Source organism: Mytilinidion resinicola (genome assembly GCF_010093595.1).
Source record: "Mytilinidion resinicola strain CBS 304.34 unplaced genomic scaffold BDZ99scaffold_17, whole genome shotgun sequence".
Classification (NCBI taxonomy): Eukaryota; Fungi; Ascomycota; class Dothideomycetes; order Mytilinidiales; family Mytilinidiaceae; genus Mytilinidion; species Mytilinidion resinicola.
In genome coordinates this window covers 127,633-144,849 of record NW_022985453.1, presented here as the reverse complement: position 1 = coordinate 144,849, position 17,217 = coordinate 127,633, and the positions used below count along the sequence as shown (strand labels likewise).

General features: G+C 53.5%; 7 protein-coding genes across 7 annotated transcripts; 4 read left to right on the top strand and 3 right to left on the bottom strand.

Moving 5' to 3' along the window:
* Positions 1-44: 44 nt before the first annotated feature.
* Positions 45-1,849, top strand: BDZ99DRAFT_449471 (uncharacterized protein). The gene is made up of 2 exons (XM_033718116.1): positions 45-825; positions 884-1,849. The coding sequence occupies exons 1-2, from the start codon at positions 354-356 to the stop codon at positions 1,483-1,485; spliced, it is 1,074 nt and encodes a 357-aa protein (XP_033572769.1). The 5' UTR covers positions 45-353; the 3' UTR covers positions 1,486-1,849.
* Positions 1,850-1,995: 146 nt separating this feature from the next.
* Positions 1,996-5,291, bottom strand: BDZ99DRAFT_574098 (PigN-domain-containing protein; the record flags this gene model as incomplete). The annotated part of the gene is made up of 7 exons (XM_033728346.1): positions 1,996-2,783; positions 2,843-2,951; positions 3,002-3,146; positions 3,196-3,383; positions 3,434-5,001; positions 5,075-5,175; positions 5,224-5,291. The coding sequence occupies 7 exons, from the start codon at positions 5,289-5,291 to the stop codon at positions 1,996-1,998; spliced, it is 2,967 nt and encodes a 988-aa protein (XP_033572768.1).
* A 224-nt stretch (positions 5,292-5,515) lies between these two features.
* On the bottom strand, positions 5,516-7,541 carry BDZ99DRAFT_466160 (rab GTPase activator). The gene is made up of 8 exons (XM_033720704.1): positions 7,397-7,541; positions 7,317-7,341; positions 7,204-7,263; positions 7,130-7,157; positions 6,733-7,078; positions 6,127-6,678; positions 5,817-6,074; positions 5,516-5,761 (listed from the first exon to the last, which is right to left on the bottom strand). Exons 1-8 carry the CDS (start codon positions 7,443-7,445, stop codon positions 5,670-5,672), a joined length of 1,410 nt encoding a protein of 469 aa, XP_033572767.1. The 5' UTR covers positions 7,446-7,541; the 3' UTR covers positions 5,516-5,669.
* A 443-nt stretch (positions 7,542-7,984) lies between these two features.
* BDZ99DRAFT_466159 (MRP-L47-domain-containing protein) lies at positions 7,985-9,022 on the bottom strand. Its single transcript, XM_033720703.1, has 4 exons — positions 8,620-9,022; positions 8,402-8,568; positions 8,209-8,352; positions 7,985-8,158 (listed from the first exon to the last, which is right to left on the bottom strand). Exons 1-4 carry the CDS (start codon positions 8,987-8,989, stop codon positions 8,018-8,020), a joined length of 822 nt encoding a protein of 273 aa, XP_033572766.1. The 5' UTR covers positions 8,990-9,022; the 3' UTR covers positions 7,985-8,017.
* Positions 9,023-9,138: 116 nt separating this feature from the next.
* Positions 9,139-10,503, top strand: BDZ99DRAFT_449464 (uncharacterized protein). Its single transcript, XM_033718115.1, has 2 exons — positions 9,139-9,654; positions 9,704-10,503. Exons 1-2 carry the CDS (start codon positions 9,612-9,614, stop codon positions 10,009-10,011), a joined length of 351 nt encoding a protein of 116 aa, XP_033572765.1. The 5' UTR covers positions 9,139-9,611; the 3' UTR covers positions 10,012-10,503.
* A 212-nt stretch (positions 10,504-10,715) lies between these two features.
* Positions 10,716-13,383, top strand: BDZ99DRAFT_501404 (uncharacterized protein). Its single transcript, XM_033723811.1, has 9 exons — positions 10,716-10,801; positions 11,093-11,206; positions 11,271-11,415; positions 11,602-12,131; positions 12,187-12,242; positions 12,295-12,611; positions 12,659-12,871; positions 12,927-13,071; positions 13,129-13,383. The coding sequence occupies exons 1-9, from the start codon at positions 10,789-10,791 to the stop codon at positions 13,198-13,200; spliced, it is 1,605 nt and encodes a 534-aa protein (XP_033572764.1). The 5' UTR covers positions 10,716-10,788; the 3' UTR covers positions 13,201-13,383.
* A 1,325-nt stretch (positions 13,384-14,708) lies between these two features.
* Positions 14,709-16,842, top strand: BDZ99DRAFT_98708 (uncharacterized protein). Its single transcript, XM_033729091.1, has 4 exons — positions 14,709-15,299; positions 15,356-16,221; positions 16,300-16,512; positions 16,573-16,842. The coding sequence occupies exons 1-4, from the start codon at positions 15,101-15,103 to the stop codon at positions 16,690-16,692; spliced, it is 1,398 nt and encodes a 465-aa protein (XP_033572763.1). The 5' UTR covers positions 14,709-15,100; the 3' UTR covers positions 16,693-16,842.
* The last annotated feature ends 375 nt before the right edge of the window (positions 16,843-17,217 follow it).

The window sequence follows — 17,217 nt, the reverse complement described above, 5'->3', positions numbered from 1 at the left end:
GATGGGAGAGCCCTCAGTCTACGCAGCGCACTCAGTCTCCGCAGCGCACTCAATTGGCACCAATGCGGCTGTAAACAGCGAGGCCTGCATCTCTCTGCGTCCTCCGTCGCCCACTGCGTCTCTCCAGCGCTGCCGCAGTCGCCGCGCGGCACCATCCTCGATCGTCCCGTCTCCCAACCTCCTCGACACTCCCGTCATCACCGCGATAGCCCCCCCAATTTCTGCCCACCCACAACACCACAGCCCCCAGCCGGCGCCTGTCCAGACCACAGCTCAATCTCCGGCCGCTTCCACCGAGCACATATAACCTCGTCCACTCTCCAACCTCCCGCACCCGCTCTCCTCTCTTCGACATGTTCTTCAAACGCCGCAACTCCCGCTCCCGCGCCAACAGCTACATCGACCAAGACCAGGACCAGTCGCCGCCGCGCTCAAAGGACAACAGCAACTACGACAGCTACGACAAGTACGACAGTCGTCCGGACTCGCAGCATAACCAGCAGACCAACACTAGAGACATTGCCTCGCCGCCCGAGAAGGACATGTACTCCCGCCAGCATCAACAGCAGCCCCAGGAGCCGTACCTGACAAACGGCGGCCACAACGCGCTGCCGCTGCACAACGGGCCGCCGCCGACCATGAACGCAAAGGCAGAGCCGATGCCCGACCTCCTCGCGCAAGCCTTCAACGCCGCCGTGCGCCCCTACACCGAGAAGATCGACAACCTCGAAGCGCAAGTCGCAGACATGCAATCCTGGATCGAGCAGATGGAGCGCGAGCGAGCAGAACTACACGCATGGATCGACAAACGCGGACTGCGACCAGGTAAACACCCCAAAGAATCCCCATCCCTTTACCCATCCCCTAACTAACATATCCGCAGACGTCCCCCCAACCATCGCCAAAATCATGGACGCCACCACCCCCGACGCACCCCTCACCCTCAACGGCCAACTGGACCGAAAAATCACAATCGTGAACTTCGACCTGCACCGCCTGCAAGACGACCTCAACGACTCCATCTCCTCGGCCCACTTCGCCTCGGCTATGCTCAAGTTCCTGCCCGACATCGCCCGCCTTGCCAGCCTCCCTGGCGGCCCCAAGCTCGCCTTCGACCTCATCCTCAAGCTCGGCGGCAACCTCAACTCCCACGGCGGCATCGACCCCGGCGACCCCGAGGACCTGGCCGCGCGCCGCGACTTCTACGGCCGCCTGGACGGCGCCATGGTCGAGTGTGTGGGGCGGCGCTTCCAGGAGGGCGAGGAGTGGGCCGTGGGCCGCGAGATCAAGCGGATCGAGAAGACGGCGGCGTATCTCAAGGCCATGGGCATTGAGCCGTATTTCGCGGCGACGCTGGAGCTGATGCGGCGCGAGGTCGAGATGGGCGGCGGGGGTGCGCTGCCGCAGCAGCAGCAGAACTTGAATGGGTCGAGTCATCGCATCTCGACGCAGGGAGGGGCGGGGACGCCGCCGCGGTATCAGTGAGACCTCCGAGACTAGATGGGACGGCGATCTCTCTCGAGTAACTTTCTTGTATGTCGTAATCAGGTTGGGTGGTTTTTTTTGCTTTGGATGGGAGCCAGCGGAATGGATTGGACCAGCCACGCCATACGGGTTTGGATGGGTCCAGCGGATCGAACCCGACTCCACCAGGCCTTGATTAGGAGCGTAAAGCAGGGGACAATGTGTATGTCTGTTCCAAAGGGACTGGACACCGGGGGTAATGACTTTGTACTGTACTTAATAACGACACGAATCTCCTTGCAGGAACGGGAATGGATCTCCTTTTGGGGATTAAAAGTAGATAGCGAGCTCTGCAAAATACAGCTGGGGCACTTCACTTCACTTCATCGCTTTAACATGCAGGTGATTACGGTATTAAACCGAATTCATACAGACGAACCCCCTTTTTTTGAACCTACCTAAATCCATTTACAACCCCAACACCCTTGGGAATACCTCCCATGCAGGAACACACAACCCTCTCCATGCCATCTATGATTCCTTCTCAGACACCGCATCCACCTTCGCCTTCCCGTTCGCAGCAACCCCATTCCCCTCTCCCCCCTCCCAATCCCCCAACCCCACCCCACTCACCATTCCCCCGCCTACCCCCTCCAACCCCGCCACCCAAAGCCCCAACCCACTCGCAATACAAAACTGACTTATAGACGTCCCTATATCCAACCAACTCCCCTCATCCCGCACCATCCAAAAGAACCTCACCGTCATCACATCGCTCATCGCCGTCACAACCCCATACAGCGCGCTCGGCGCGACCCCGATGCGCTTATTCAAGATCGCGAGGTTCGCTGACATGACGGCGAAGGGGGCGAGGAGCTTAAGGATGAGGAGCGCGCCTTGGGAGAAAGGGTCGAACACGGGAATGAGGCGGTAGACGGCGTCGAGCGAGAAGGAGGAGATGGAGGCGATGTTGCCGGTGCTGAAGAAGGCGGATTGGAGCAGGGCGAGGAAGAAGAGGGCGGTGCGGGCGTCGGCGAGGGTGAGGGAGCGGTATGGCGAGCTTCCGCTATCTCTCTTGGTACCCTTGGTAGGGCCCTTGGTAGGGGGTTGCGGGTCGGCGGTGGTGTGCACGTAGACCTCGCGCTCCAGCCGCACCCAGCAGAACAGCAGGACGCAGAAGGCGAAATAGAACAGCCCTTCGTACGAGATGGTGAGGATGATGAAGGTGGGGCTAAAGGCGAGGAAGATGATGATGAGGCGGTGGATGTAGTGTGAGTTGGGGGCGAGGGAGTGGAGGAAGGGGATGGTCAGGGAGGCGACTGTGCTTTGGTTAGTTCCGAGTTGGTTGTCGTTGAGGGGAAACGGCATGGTGACTTACTGAGGGTGAGCCAGCCGACGATCTGCGTGCCGAGAGGGAGGCCGGTGCGGGCTTGGATGGAAGTCACGCTTGAGCTGGTTACGATCATGGCGAGAAGGACGAGGCCAATCTGGGGGGTTGTGAGCAGGGGGGGTTTAAAAAGTAGGTCGAGAGACTCGCCTGTGCGCCTAGAATAGTTTTAGAGAGCCCGTCGGTTGCCGGTGGAGCTAGTTTGTCCTTATAATTAGGAGTGGAGCCGATGATGCTCTGTTCAAGGAGAAGGTATGCAGCGCCGACCGCGAACATTAAGAAGCCGCCAAGCAATCTGAAAATTGTGTCAGTCTGTGCTCGGAGACATTGATTGCGGAACTTGCATTAGGTTCAAGTTCTCCGTTTTCATCGCCGGAAGTAGAGTGAATATGCTCATCATGAAGCAACAGAGAGCCCACGTAAGCACGAGAAGGGCATTCCGTTTCACAAAATCCAGGCCGTAGAATGCCGGCCAAGTGCTGGCGAGAAGATAGATAACCGTATAAACTTCCCTGTAGAAGTAGCTTTGAACCTATTTCTTGTTAGCTGGTCTTTCTTGTAAGATATTGGGCTAAACTTTACCAAAGCCTCAATAACGCCCAAAAATGCTAGACTTGTAAGCACCAGACTTATCCGATCCCAAGGTGATATAATATGCCCCAATAACACCCCCTTTCCCTTCGCCAAAGATGCCCTCCGAACGAAAACCTCTTCCCAAAACATGACTGGGAAGAAAGCGTATGCATAGTAGACCCATGAAGATTGCTGAATGAATAGTACAGAGTATAGTGCGACAAGAATAGAAGAGAACACGATCACGCTCGGTGTACTCCGTAGGGTATCTACCTCCCCATGAAGAACGTGCGAGTCGATTACTGTCGTAATGGCAAATGCTATCCATCCAAGATAGCCTGTGGTGATAAGTGTTCGTAGGAAGAGCCAGTCGTAAGTTTGTAGATATCGGAGCCCTTCCAGCCCAGTCTTAATCAAGTCATTGCCAAGTTCAATGGCCTTGTCGGCGTCTCCGGTATCAATGGACTGCCTGATCTGAGCGATGCGGTGTTCCACGGAATGTTCGTCGTCCCCTAATCCAGGATACGGCCTGTACCGTAGTTGAGTGGAAATCTTGTGCTCTTCCTTGACATGGTACATCTCCAGGATCTCTTTGGCGTTTACGAGAAGCGCTTCTGCCTTGGTCTTGGCATCCCCGTCAAGATACGTCAGGGGAAGTTCTCCAACGGAGTTGACTGGGAAAGCCAGACCGACCAGATACGCCATGAGAGCAGCAACATCGGCCTGCGCAACGTCATTCCTTTGGATTTGATCGAGGCCCCAATCGGAGGAGAACCCATCCTCGTGTCCCGTAGCCGTCCCCTTCGAATTGACCACCGGCGGAGCGACTCCAGATCCCCAAACAATCAGCGGCGTCCTCGTATTATCTGGATGCCCGTCCCCATGGCTCCCCCAATCACTCATCCCATGATCAGCAGTAAACACAAATGCCGTCTTCCCGTCCGCGTAGAACTCCTCAGCCAGCTGCGAAATCTCCCGCACGCCCTGATCCACCACTTTGATATTATGCAGATACTCCTTCGAATACGGCCGGTACCCATGCCCCGAGGTATCCAGTCCCAGAAGATGGAGGAAGAAGACGTTCTTGTCCCGTCGAAGTTCCGCATCCAGCGTCGCATTCGTCTTCGCATCCGCGAACAGCTGCTTCACCTTATCAAACACCCAGATATCCAGCTGTACAGCATCTGTCAGGAAATCCTCCGCCTCGTGGCCGTAGGTGTCTGCGTCTACTCTGCCAGGAACGGCACCTTGTTGAAACATGGGTAGGATATCCGGGCTTCCCCAGCTCCAGGTATGTCTGCTGCGATTAAAGACGCTATCGAAGTTGACGGGGTTCAGCTTCCACCCGGTTGTCACCGCCGATACATCCTCGTATAATCCAGCAATCAAGGCGACATGCCCGGGGCGAGATTCGGTGGGGACGCGGGTGTGAGACACGCCGAAGGTGCCGTGGGAGAGGACTCGGGAGCGGAGGAATGGCGCCAGCGGGCGAGGCTCTTTGGCGGCTTCGAGGTCGTCGATTGAGGGGGAGGGATCTGGGAAAGATTGAAAGGCTTTGTCGGCGCGAAGGCCATCCCCTATGTCATCTCTCAGCGTACGTCCTCCAGGTATGAGGATGCGGGTTGAGCCCCAATGCTCTTTCTTACTTACCTACGAACAGGAAAAGGCGTTTTGCGGGTGCTTTTGTGTTCTCGACGCTATATTCGCGCATGCCACGCACGATGGGGCTCACGAAGTATATTGAGAAGATGCTGGGCGGAATTAGTAGATGCGGGGACAATTGGACACGGGGGACGTACCTGTAGGCATAAATCAGATGGAAGACCACGGCAATGGCCAGGAAGCCACCGCGACTGAGTCTCGCCATGGTTGAAGAGTCAAAGGAGCGGCTGTCTCATGGAGACGGGGGACTGTAGGGGGGGTGACGCGGTGGGTGGCTTTCGCGATTTGTCCACGACGGAGGCGGGCCCCTGTCCACGCTAAGGAAATATTAACCACTTGCACCCATCAAGGTCCTCAATAGAACATTTGAGACTCCTTGGAAGACGACGCACTGGAGTGAGGGTATGCACATCTTCTCAATGATAACAGCGATAAACTCTTATATTTAATTTCATAGTTCAATTTGGGCATAGAGTCTCTTGACTCCTATTTCGATGACACCATTGCATCTCAGGTATTGTGTCCTGTACTTCAACCTTACGCCAAGTAGTCCGAGCTGAGCTGGGCATATTCATACTAAGCATTACTCCTCCGCAACCAAATTCTGTCCATCCCGTAGGCCCTCAACTACCAGCTCGTGACCCTCCGCTCGCCTGTAGATGTCCTTGATATCGTCTATGAGACGCGTTAGCGACTTGAATCGTTGAGATGCTCTAACAATGATACATACCTGTGGTCGTCTCAAAGTGGCTGGTGGCGTCATAGCTCTTTGAGAGGAAAATGCTGTCGTTGACGCCGCTCTCCAGGGGTTCGTAAAGAGGAATAGGCGGGCCCATGAACTTCTCCTCGATGCGTCCGAGCCTGTCAAGACCGGGCTGGAGCTCGAGATGGTGGTTGCTGTCGCCTTCCGCGATGGTGGAGACAATGGCAATGTAATAGCCCTTGGGGCATACATTGTGGGCCGAGGACACGACAGCAATATAGATGTCTGTGGGCAAATCAGTGAACTGATATCTTGTAGGAAAACGGACTGTCATTACCGTGTTTCCGGCCAACTTGGGATTGTGGGATGATGAGTTGCAGAGAATCGCTATTGTCGGTGCTCGCAACCGGGTGATTGAGAATGCAAATCGCCTTGAGTAGATGGCCAGTGACTGTCGCTTTTCCGGGGAAGTATGACGGGTCTGCAAGGATCTTCTTGCACTTTGTCGTGAACTTCATCCCCTCGCCTTCCTCGCCACGCTCCTTCATGGTGGCTTTGATACCGGCGACCTTGGAGCCGTCGTACAGGATCTCTTCCACTTCGGTGTTGAGCATGTATGTGCCTCCGTAGATAGCAGAAAGACGAGCGAAACCTTGCGGCAGTTCGCCCAAACCGTACAAGGGGTAGATGTACGGAGATTTCCCGTATCTCGCCATCGAGTTGACGTAGAGGCGGATCCTGGAAACAGCATCTTCTGCCATGCCCCTTTCGGTGATGTAGTCGTCGGACTGGTAAAGGGCCATGGAATGGCCGATGAAGTCACGAGTCGTAGCCTCTAACCCGAACTTGTCGAAGACGTCCTTCATCGTGCAGCTTCGGAGGTCCAGCCCTGCTCGGAAATGTTAGATCCTGGGTCTCGAGGAACGAGCTTCCGCCAACCAACCTTTGTGCGTTGCTGGATCATCGTCCTTGTAGCTGCCAACCCATTCGAGAAAGTTGCGGGCGCGACGCTTTTCAAACAGACCCATCAGAGACGACCTGAGAGCCTCGCCGGCGTCCGAGGGCACCTTTGCCACTGTCGCCTTTGCACCACTCCCTTGTTGCACGTAGCTGCCAGCTATTTGCTTGAACTCCAAGTATCTCGTCACATCGGTAGACACCAGAATATTTATCAATTCGCCGTTCGACATGAGGAGCTTTGAGACCAGATCGATGTTCCAGTCGTTCACCCGTCCGTACTTCTTCCATGGCTCCTCGCCCTTGGTGTAGTTCCCGTACTTTTTGAAGAGCTGGGTAGAGTCAGTACACGGTCAGACTCGAGACAGAGGAGAAGTATATACCGATTCTATGTTGATGGAGGCAGATTCGCTGTTGTGAGTTAGCTATGTCTGTAGCCGGGGAGGGGAGCTCTGACCCGCCATAATGGTCGTTTCGGTCAATATGGAGCACCTTCTTTCCCTTGACGCTCAAGACTCTGTGAGATGGGTCAGCTTAGCCTTCCAAGCGGTGGAGTATCACAGGTCGTACCCCGAAAGAACGCATTCGGTGAGACCTGCAACGTCCGGTCAGCTCTCTTTGAGGATGCCTCTGGCGGGGTAGAATCGCACCTGTGCCGAGGACTACAACGTCGTATTCTTGCGCGATCTCGTCAGCCATGGTGAGAGGCAGTCAGATTGAACGGGAGCAGAGAGTGGGCAAAGGTGAGACAGAATGGGACGCAGATCGTGGTGGTTCTTTGATTGTTGCGGTGTGACAAGCAAGCGCGGAGGCTTTGAGAGTTCGCTAGCGGTGGCGCCTGATATCGAAGATCCATGGCTCGACACGGCATTCACCCAATAAATGCTTAAATTGACCCTTCATTTACGTTCTGACTGGGGAACGCGGGGCATAGACAAGGTGGCACACTAAGTCTAGAACAAGCTATCTCGTGTGTACACCTGTCTGCCACTGCTTGGGTTGCTTCAATGTATTTTCAGAAATCTTAAGAAGATAGAAGCTCTTTACCTTGGGCTATATGGAAACTTGTTGAAGCACTTCATGTACACACGGGCAGAGTACTTGATGAGTGTGCCCCTTTTTTCATGCCGTGCGTATGGGGCTAAATTTATTGTAGTGTTTCTATTGTTGGTACATGCATATTCTACAGCTCTACATACAAACCAAAACTCTCTCTCGATTCGACAGACCAACGTCACCGTAGGTTATAATACACTCATTGCCTTGCATGGCTATGAGGCTACTTCTCGAGCTCTGCGATCCTTCCTCGATCGATTCTCGGATGTTTCTGATTCGGGCTGCTCTTCTGCTATCTCAGGCTCAATGGTCTCCGCTTCCGCCTCGGTTTCAGGGGAGTCTGATTCGACCTCGGGCTAAACAGTATTAGCGATGATCAATGATGGAGATTGTACAAGTTGCATACATCATAATCCATCGGAAGATACACTTCCCTGACGGCAGCATTCAAGTCGATCTCTGGATCATTCCGCGCTACCTTCCTCGCCTCCTCCCATGTATACCATCGCTCAGTCAGCGCGTGTCGGATAGCACGCTGGGTAGTCCTGATCTGTGATGATGTGAGCGCGGGCTCCCATAGATTACCAGATGTGACATACCGTCTGGTCTCTCTCGTCCGACTCAAATGCGCCATATCCAATCTTTCTTGTGTCGCGTATGATCTTCTCAGTCGCGAGACGATTACGGTCCTTCACACATACCCACCATAGGCTGTGCAGGTCTTCCCATGACTTTGATCGTAGCTCCTGAACGGTCCACGCTCGCCCTGAAGCATACCATATTAGCATCATTCATTGAACCCAGGTTCAAATCATACCATGCGCCGCATCCTCATCTGGTGTTGCCAAAAGCCGTTTCTCCTTGTTGAAAAAGCCCCAAAGGCCGTGGTTCTCGTCGACAGGTATTTTTGTAGTGAATTTCTCCTTTGGTATTGGAATCGGCAGGTCGTCCACTGTGACGTGCAAAGTCTGTCGCTTCCGGAGTCCAGTAGCCCGCACTTCAGACACCCCACGGTTCTTGTTGTTATCCCGAGCCCATTGCGACGACGAGGTTGAGAATCGGGAGACAGAGGAGCGCGGCGTAGATCGGGCAGTTGGGAGAGAGGGCGCGAGGAAGGAGAGGACCGAATCGGAGCTTGAGAGGCCGCAATTTCGCTTGGGAAAACGGGCCAAAGGCGCGGTGGCCATCTCCGGGATATAGGGTGTTGAATTGGTGGTGATAGACAGCTGGTGTTGACGAGGGCGTTTCACAGAAAAGAGCAGTAGCGCGACCGGCAAATTCCGTGCTTACTCGTTGAAGAACGAAACCGCTCAGCCCCCTCCCTCTCCCCGACTTCCATCTCCAACCCCATCCCAAAAGTGTCCAAACGGGTCGCCAGGCCCGTTATAAACTATACAAAGATGCCGTCCGCCACTGGTTCCAGCGCCGCCGCCTCAAGGAGGGTCATCTGCATCTTCTACTCGCCGCGACTGCACGGTGACACCGCCGACCCTCCATAATTCCTCTTCCTCAAGTTACTCCGCCGAACCCGAGTGCTGGCCCTCGGGAGACAACATCATCACTTCTGGCCAGTTTGTTCCCTCACCTCAAGCGCCGCTCCTTTCATCTCACTCGTTCTCCGCCGCCTCGTCTGCCGCCTTCGACAATCCCACAGACTGGCTCCTCAACCCCACCTCTCAGCCGCCCCCTTTGCCCCCCAATGCCCTTTACGATCTTGATCCAGGATTCAGCCATAGGGCCGACGACTTTTTGCTCGACGACTCCACTTTCTTTAATTTCAGCACTGCCAATACGGGAGATGTGAAAACTATGTCTCAACGTTATGGTGGCTTTTATCCCGATATTAGTCAGGGTAGGTGCATTCTCTCTCCCAAACTAGTCACATTCTAATCATTACGTAGACAGTATATTTGCGCATAACACACAACCCCTCCAACAACCACCTCTCAAGCTCTCGGATAAGCCTGTTACCTCTGGAACCCCCAGTCCCTCGAACTGCGAATCCTCCGCCAATCCCTCCCGCATAGAGAAGCGCAAGCAAAACACACTCGCAGCTCGTCGCTATCGCCAAAAACGGGTTGATCAAATGAAGCAACTCGAGGATGCGCTGAGGGAGACCGAACGCGAGCGCGACGCCCTGAAAGTCCGAGTTGCTAGGCTGGAAGGAGAAACAGAAACTTTGAAGCAGATGCTCGAGAATCGGCGGTAGTTGGAATCACTGCTTTGCGCGTCATTCTTTTGCAACGTGCCTCTTTTGCAATATGCTTCTGTTTCCAATGGTTTGGTCTGGTCGAGCTTTTTTCAAAGACGTCTCGATCTCAGGCAAGTTCTTCATGATTACCACTAGACATCTTAGGGGGATTCACGCGCCTTGGCTCTTTTGTGTTTTTTGATCCTAAATGCGGTCAATCGTTGCCTCAGTTACTCGAATCTATTTTCTTTGTTGATGACCATTTCCAGTCGCATGGCAAATTCCGCTGCATAGCACATCCGTAATGAGTGAGTTCGAGATGCACGTGAACTATGAATGCAGTGTCTAGAAATCCTGACTGAAATGAGAGAGGAGCAAGCCTACAGAAGCGCAAGTATTCACTGGTCATGCACTATAAAGCCGGATAAGTAACCATTAGTTGTACTTGTAGATGCTGCATGGATTTTGTAGTTGATAAGAACTTATATATCTGCTAGAGATACTTTCCACTGTTTTGAGTCCGAGAAAATGGTTGAAACGCGAGGCTAGAGTAGGTAGCTACATAGACGTCCCGAGTGAATGTTACATGCTTTATCAAGGGCACGCCTTAGGCACGTGTGCCAAGCGAGAAAGCGGGCCTGCCCAGCACCCCAGACCAGGGCTCGTCGATCATCCATGGAACCTCACCTGGACAGCTCAACTGCATACTTTCTCGACTACCCCCCCCAGAAAACACCTTTCCTCGCCATTCCTGCGACCTGCAACTGGTGAAGCCCGTTCCTGCATTGGCAGAATATGAATCGTCCAGGTCAGTTCCCCTCAACCTTATATCACGTCGCCAGCCCGCATGGTCCTCCGAAGTCGAAGACACCGTTTCGCCCTGGTCTGTCGAATATTGTGGAAAGGAATGTGCGTAGTCGAACTAGGAGATTGGAAGAGTTGGGATTTGCGATTACGATTTTCGATATTGCAGCCCACCGTAATGCGATCCATCAACCTACGTCAAACGCCCGTCTTTCCCGACATTGACTCCCACGACCGTGCCGCGCAGAAGTTGCCATCGGAATAGCAGGACATAGCTAACGCGGACGTCCGACAGGTCCTGGCCCTCAGTCTCTACGAACAATTCCGTCCGGCATGTTCCAAAACCAGCAAGCACCCGCAGCGCGCGGAACACCACTGGCGACGGGAAGACTGCAGAATGGGAAGATCGGTACGGATGGCTGTCTGAAATGCGTATACTTGTTGTCTGGAGCTGACTGAGGTGTTGTTTCTAGGCAGTGGAACTCAATGGGGGTTTGGAGGACCGATGGGAGGTGCACCGGGCCTTGCGACAGCGCAAGCAAGAACAAACGGCGGTGGCCTGTCCAGCTTCGCGCAGACAATAGGAAGCTCACAACCACACACTCCGTTGGATCCATCGTAAGTTCCGCCGCAGATCCTTGATTGCTTCTATTCCCTTCTGCCTACCCTTCGGCTGCGCTTCACTCGCAAACACAACATTCAGACTACTGTCGTTCCACTTGCGAATACAGCAGCTTTCAAGCCCACCATGCCGTTTGAAGAAGACGTAGACGAGCAACAGTTACTAAATCTGTCTGATTCTAGGGAATTCCCATCGCTCTCCGGTGCCCCACAAGCACAGCAGAACACCTCCGCCCAACAGATCTGGGCTCGCCAGAACATACAAGCGCAGCACTCCACCATCCAACGACCGCAAGGTCAGAACCCACCGCAAGGCCAAGCCGCTCAACCTTCGAATCAGCAGCACCAACAGCTTCAGACCCCGATACACGAAGATGGAGCGGTCTCTGCCCAAGGACAATATCCGAGCGGGGGAGATGATTACCGATTTGGCGGGCAAGCAGGCGTGGGACAACTCTCCGGTACGACGCAGCCCCAGACCGGAAACATTGAGGAGTTCCCTCCACTAGGCGGTGCCGGGGGAGAAGCGGGACCAGACAGACGGACAGGGATGATACAGAATGCGGCGTACGGCAACACAAACACTGGTGCCTTCCCCGGCTTAGGCCAGACTAGGAACGGTCTATCGAGTCCAACAGACGGCCAACAAGACCGGTCAATAGGAACAGCAGTTGGCGATAGAAGCATGCATGCTGGTGGAGCAGGCGGGGGAGGTAAGTCATGCGCTGCAGCAATCTAATGGAAATGTCCTAATTCGATCATCTTTAGTCGCGCGCACTCAGTACAATAGTCTGCAAGGGGCTTTCCAAGATACAGACAGAAACGTAAGCCAAACATCCATTCACCATTTTTGAGGAACGAGCTAAAACTATGCAGGGACTCGCTAGGGGCGCGCAAGGACTAGGCAACAACATGTCCTTGATCGGCTCACAGTTACCCATGAGATCAGGAAGCATTGCAGGACAGGCCCAGCGGACACAGCAGACCCAGTGGGATCAGAGCTTCGGCTCAGACGCCGTTCAGTCTCCGAGCCAGCAGGTACCGCAGCACAAGCGTTTGTCCGAGATGAACGAGAAGGAACGCTTCGGTCTTCCGGGGCTATTAGCCATGATTCCACTCGAAAGCCCCGATCATTCTACCCTTGCCGTTGGACAGGACCTCACAGTCTTGGGCCTCGACCTAAGCCGGCCTGAGTAAGTTTCATGGAAAACGTTATGTCAATATGCTTACGCTATAGCAGCGGCTCTCCTCTACATCCCACATTCGGCTCCCCCTTCGTCGAATCGATGTCCAAGCCGGTCATTCCACCAGACTTCACTCTACCTGCTGCATATACGGTCACGAATGTGCCGGAATTGCACACCAAGATGAGCAGCTTCTCCACGGAGACTCTGCTTGCAATCTTCTACCAGTATCCGAGAGACATCATGCAGGAGATTGCTGCGGGCGAGTTGTATGCGATCCATCTCCTTGCCAACATGTTTTCAAGAAGCTGACCGACATTACAGATACCAACGCGACTGGCGGTGGCACAAGGTCCTGCAGCAGTGGATGATGAAGGACCCTGAGCTGCCGCAGCCAATCCGCATCTCGCAGCGAGAGGAGCGTGGTTGGTACCTCTTCTTCGACGTGATGAACTGGCGACGGGAGCGGGTACGTTCGAAATCCTTACCCACCAAAAAGGGCACTCGTCACTGACCGCGTTAACAGAAGGAATACGACCTCAACTACGACGACCTGGACCAGCGCCACGGCCCGGCGCTGGCTGCCAATCCTCTGTAGACATCTGTCGACGGAAGCTGGATGGGGTGTTATGGGGTGCCTGTTGCTATTACTGCGATGGGAGTAAAAGGTGCGGGTTCTCTCAAATGGGATGTGGCCCCGGGACTTGGCTCGGGACTATCTATGTACACTCTGGGCTGGGCTACTACTTCTGCCGGGCCCTTGATGGCAATGGAAAACGGGCTCCCTTATAGGGAACCCTTTACTTTGACTTTGGATACTGTGTCTGTTTTTGATGTGATTGGTTTTGCGATATGATGTTTGCGATGAGATTGATGGACGGTGGTGCACTACTGAGATGGTCCAAGCGCATGCATCCACAAGACCTTTTCTCCCCGACTACATTTCGTTCATAATCCGCATTCCATCACCTCTACCACAACGACAAACTTTCTTCGTCCAGTTTTTTTTCCCCATTGCACGCTTCATCGCAGCAGCACGTGCTCGAGACGGAGGATGGCAAAGGCAGGTGCCCCGACAGGCGTTTGAAACTCGGAATACGATGCAAAAGTCAACACAGTGAAAGTTAGACTACCCTTTGACTAATTGAAGACATGCTAGTTGGGCTATGTACTCCTTACAGTGATGTCGAGAGAACAGGAGCGAAGCTGGAGCAGTGTTATATCCGTGTGCCCAATTCGATGACCTAGTACTGTAAATGTCAGGTTTATCCATTCATATTCAGCGCTATCCCACGATGTGGAATTGCCCATCACTCTCATCGCGAACCTCTCAGAGGCTTACCTGTCCGTCATTAATTTTATAACTATTGCTCCTAGAGTCCTTGAAAGACTGTTTCTATTTCCTCTTGGGTCTTGAGCCATGGCCGGTCCTTCGTCAAGTGATGAGACTAAAGAGGATGATCACTCTGACAGCGAAGGCCAAGACAGTGGACATCAAGGTAGTATTTATCTAGCCATCGTCACGTCCATGTTCTTAAGTTTCGTACTGCGCTGGTGGCGTTGGTGGCTACTGGCTGCAGATGCGCATCAAGACATAAAAGTTGCCGGATGGATGAATCTGGGTCTTGGATTGAGCATTCCGTGGACTTCAATGTCTCTAATACTCCCTTTCCCCAATCATCCATCACATTTGGACTTTTCTCTACGGACCTAAAATTTGCTGCTCTATCCCACACGATATCTTACCCACTGCTGTAGTCTCATTATCTTTTCCTGTGGTGATGATGCCGTCGAATGGCAGCAAGTATGCAAGCAATTGACGGACAATTGAAGAGGCAATCTTTGTTCCAGAATCACAATCGAGCACCTAAGCCTAAGGATGAGCAGGATGAGTAATATGAGAACCAAAAGCTAGTATAGTGCTCGTCCGTACGTATCGCATGCTCTGATCTGGCAGTCGCCGTCTTCGGTAAGGAGCCAGGTGTACTTTCATACGTCTCAGATATCTAGTGCCCGACCGATAAGCTCTTCCTATTCTCCTCGTAACAGTCACTATTCAGGCTATTGTTCTAAGTGAGGTCTGAGCAGGTAGCCGCCCCGTATCATCCCGTCTCTCGTGGGCCATATAATCCTCATTCATCACCACCCTAATCCCTTCCTCCTCCGCTACGTGACACTTTCTGCACCGTCTTGACCTGATCACATTCAACACCACTGGTAAGCAATCGTACTACCTATCTTCATCGCCAATAGTGGCCCCGTCAATAGTGGCCCTCTTCACCTCCTCACTCACTTTGGAATCTGGTTTCTTCTTTGCCTTGCTCCGACTCTCCCCTCTTCGTCACATCCGTCCTGTTTGCTTTCACACGAGCCTCTCCTTCTGAGCGCTTGAGACTCCGTTGGAACTAAGCCAGCCACTAATCTCTTTCTTTCAGATCTTTCTAAGTGTGCTCACATCACTCCAACCTACCCTAAAACCATAGTCCGCCAGAGCCGATATGCTACCCGCCCATCGTGACCATTCCATCAAAACGCAGAGCGCGATGCCCTCAAGACATCACGGTAGCCTCTGGAGCGCTGGCCCAACGGGTGCTCATGTGGAGGCCTCTCAGCATGGTGGAAACAACTACGTCTCTAAAGCCGACTTTCACGCTTTGCAGCTAAGAGTTTTGGCTCTTGAAGCGAAGATGGGTGTCGGTAAGTCAACTCAAGCCGATTGGACCGGTATTTCAGACAAGCTAACAGTGAGCCAGTGACCGATTCACCGGCCAGCTCTGCTACACTCGACGGTGTCGACGTCGTCGAAGTTATTGAAGCCTTGAACATCAACGGGAAGTCAGAAAAGCCTGATCCAGTCACAGTCAGCGTGCCGCCACACCTGCGAGGTAAACGCGTCGATCCAGAGCCACCTAAAAAGGCGGCGCCTTTGGAGGGAAAGGAGAAGGAAACAGTCATGCCTTCCAAGGAAGACATCTACACCCAATTCTCCCACAAGCTGCCGATGTTCATCCGTAACCTGACTCCGCTACCGGACTCCAACATCAATATCATTCCGCCCACGACCACGACCAAGACCATGACCTTCACCCTTGACTTCATCCGCAGCTTCTTGGGCGGTATCGAATGGTCCCCAGGTCTCTTCTATGTTCCTCCGAGCCACGGTCGTAGCGTGCTTCCAACTCGCACCTTCTACTTGCTCGACGGCACCTATCAACCATACCTTCCTGTTGGTCCAGGCGCTCACGGCGCCATCTTGACGGCCTTCTTCAACGAAAACCCGGAAGAGTACGATGGCGATGAAGCCGGCGCTGCCTACGAGAACGTCCCCGTCTTCATCTGCAACTCCCAGTATACCAAGCAGATCGAGTACCCCTTTCAGCAAGAGCTGAACGGCGCCACCCCTCCTGGCCGCGAGGGAAAACATCTCCAGACACGCTACACGTACTATGGCACCTACTCCCAATCCCGCTGGTCCGACAAGCTGGACTATGATCGCTTGCAGGAAGATGTTCCCCATAGCACGAAGATGCACATCGCAGAGACTCTGTCGGAGGTTGGTCGTCCAGAGTGGGTCACTGAGGCTCTGATGAAGCATTTCTTCCCCAAGCCGGAGTACGAGGTACGTTACTCCCTTCCATTCCTTTGGCTTTCAGCCTCAATCATCCCCCAGAATCTTACTAACACTCCTCCTCCACAGGGCCGTCTCCCGAAAGGCGGCAAAATCGGCGGTGCAGCCGGAAACCTCGGTGCCCGCACCAACATCACCGAAGAAAGCGAGGAGGAGGCCGTGCAGACCCAGATTGAGCACGATATCGCGTCCTACCTGCGCAAGCTAGAGACCTGGGATAAGGACTCGCGGATGAAGATCAAGCTGCTGAAGAAGGAGAACATCCTTGAGGCGTTTGAGAAGGTACGATACTCCACGCTTTTGTGAATCGAGTTGTGGGGATGTATGCTAATGAATATGCAGCCGGACGTTGATGACCCGCCGGGCCTGAGGTTGTTCTGGGAGTACCTCGAGTGCGTGGGCTGGGATAAGGGCTTCTACAATACCATGGTTGAGCAGATGCTCAAGTCGGCTTCGCGCTGATTTGAGACGGCTTGATGGGCTGCGCCTGATGGTGGGTAGTGGATTGGACTTGATTTTGGGGTTGATCTTGATTTCCTATTTATCTTGGCTTTATTGGGAATTTGGAGTTGAAGGCGTTGGGTATTTCACTGGAGAATGGCTACGGGATCTGGTGCTGCGGCCATAGTGGGACTATGCTTTTGGATTTGATTCTGCTGGGGATTACTTGGATATGTCGATGGTACCTAGGCAGATCTTCTTATGGTAGTGGAATCTAAAAGCTAGTTTGCGAGATGTCGCTGTGAATTGCGTGGATGTGTGATGGGGGTTTCTGGCCATCTACCGCTATCGGAGGTGCCTCGTGGCGTCATGGTATATTCGAATAAAATGTACGCTCACGACACCTTGGATCGGAACACTCAGATCATTGCTTTTCCTTCGCGTTCCTCCTGTTTGAGGTTCCCTGACTTGCTATCAAATCTCACGCGAGATATCAGTCTCTGCACCCTCTAAATTAGATTGTCGTCCACCTCAAGGGCTTTCCCA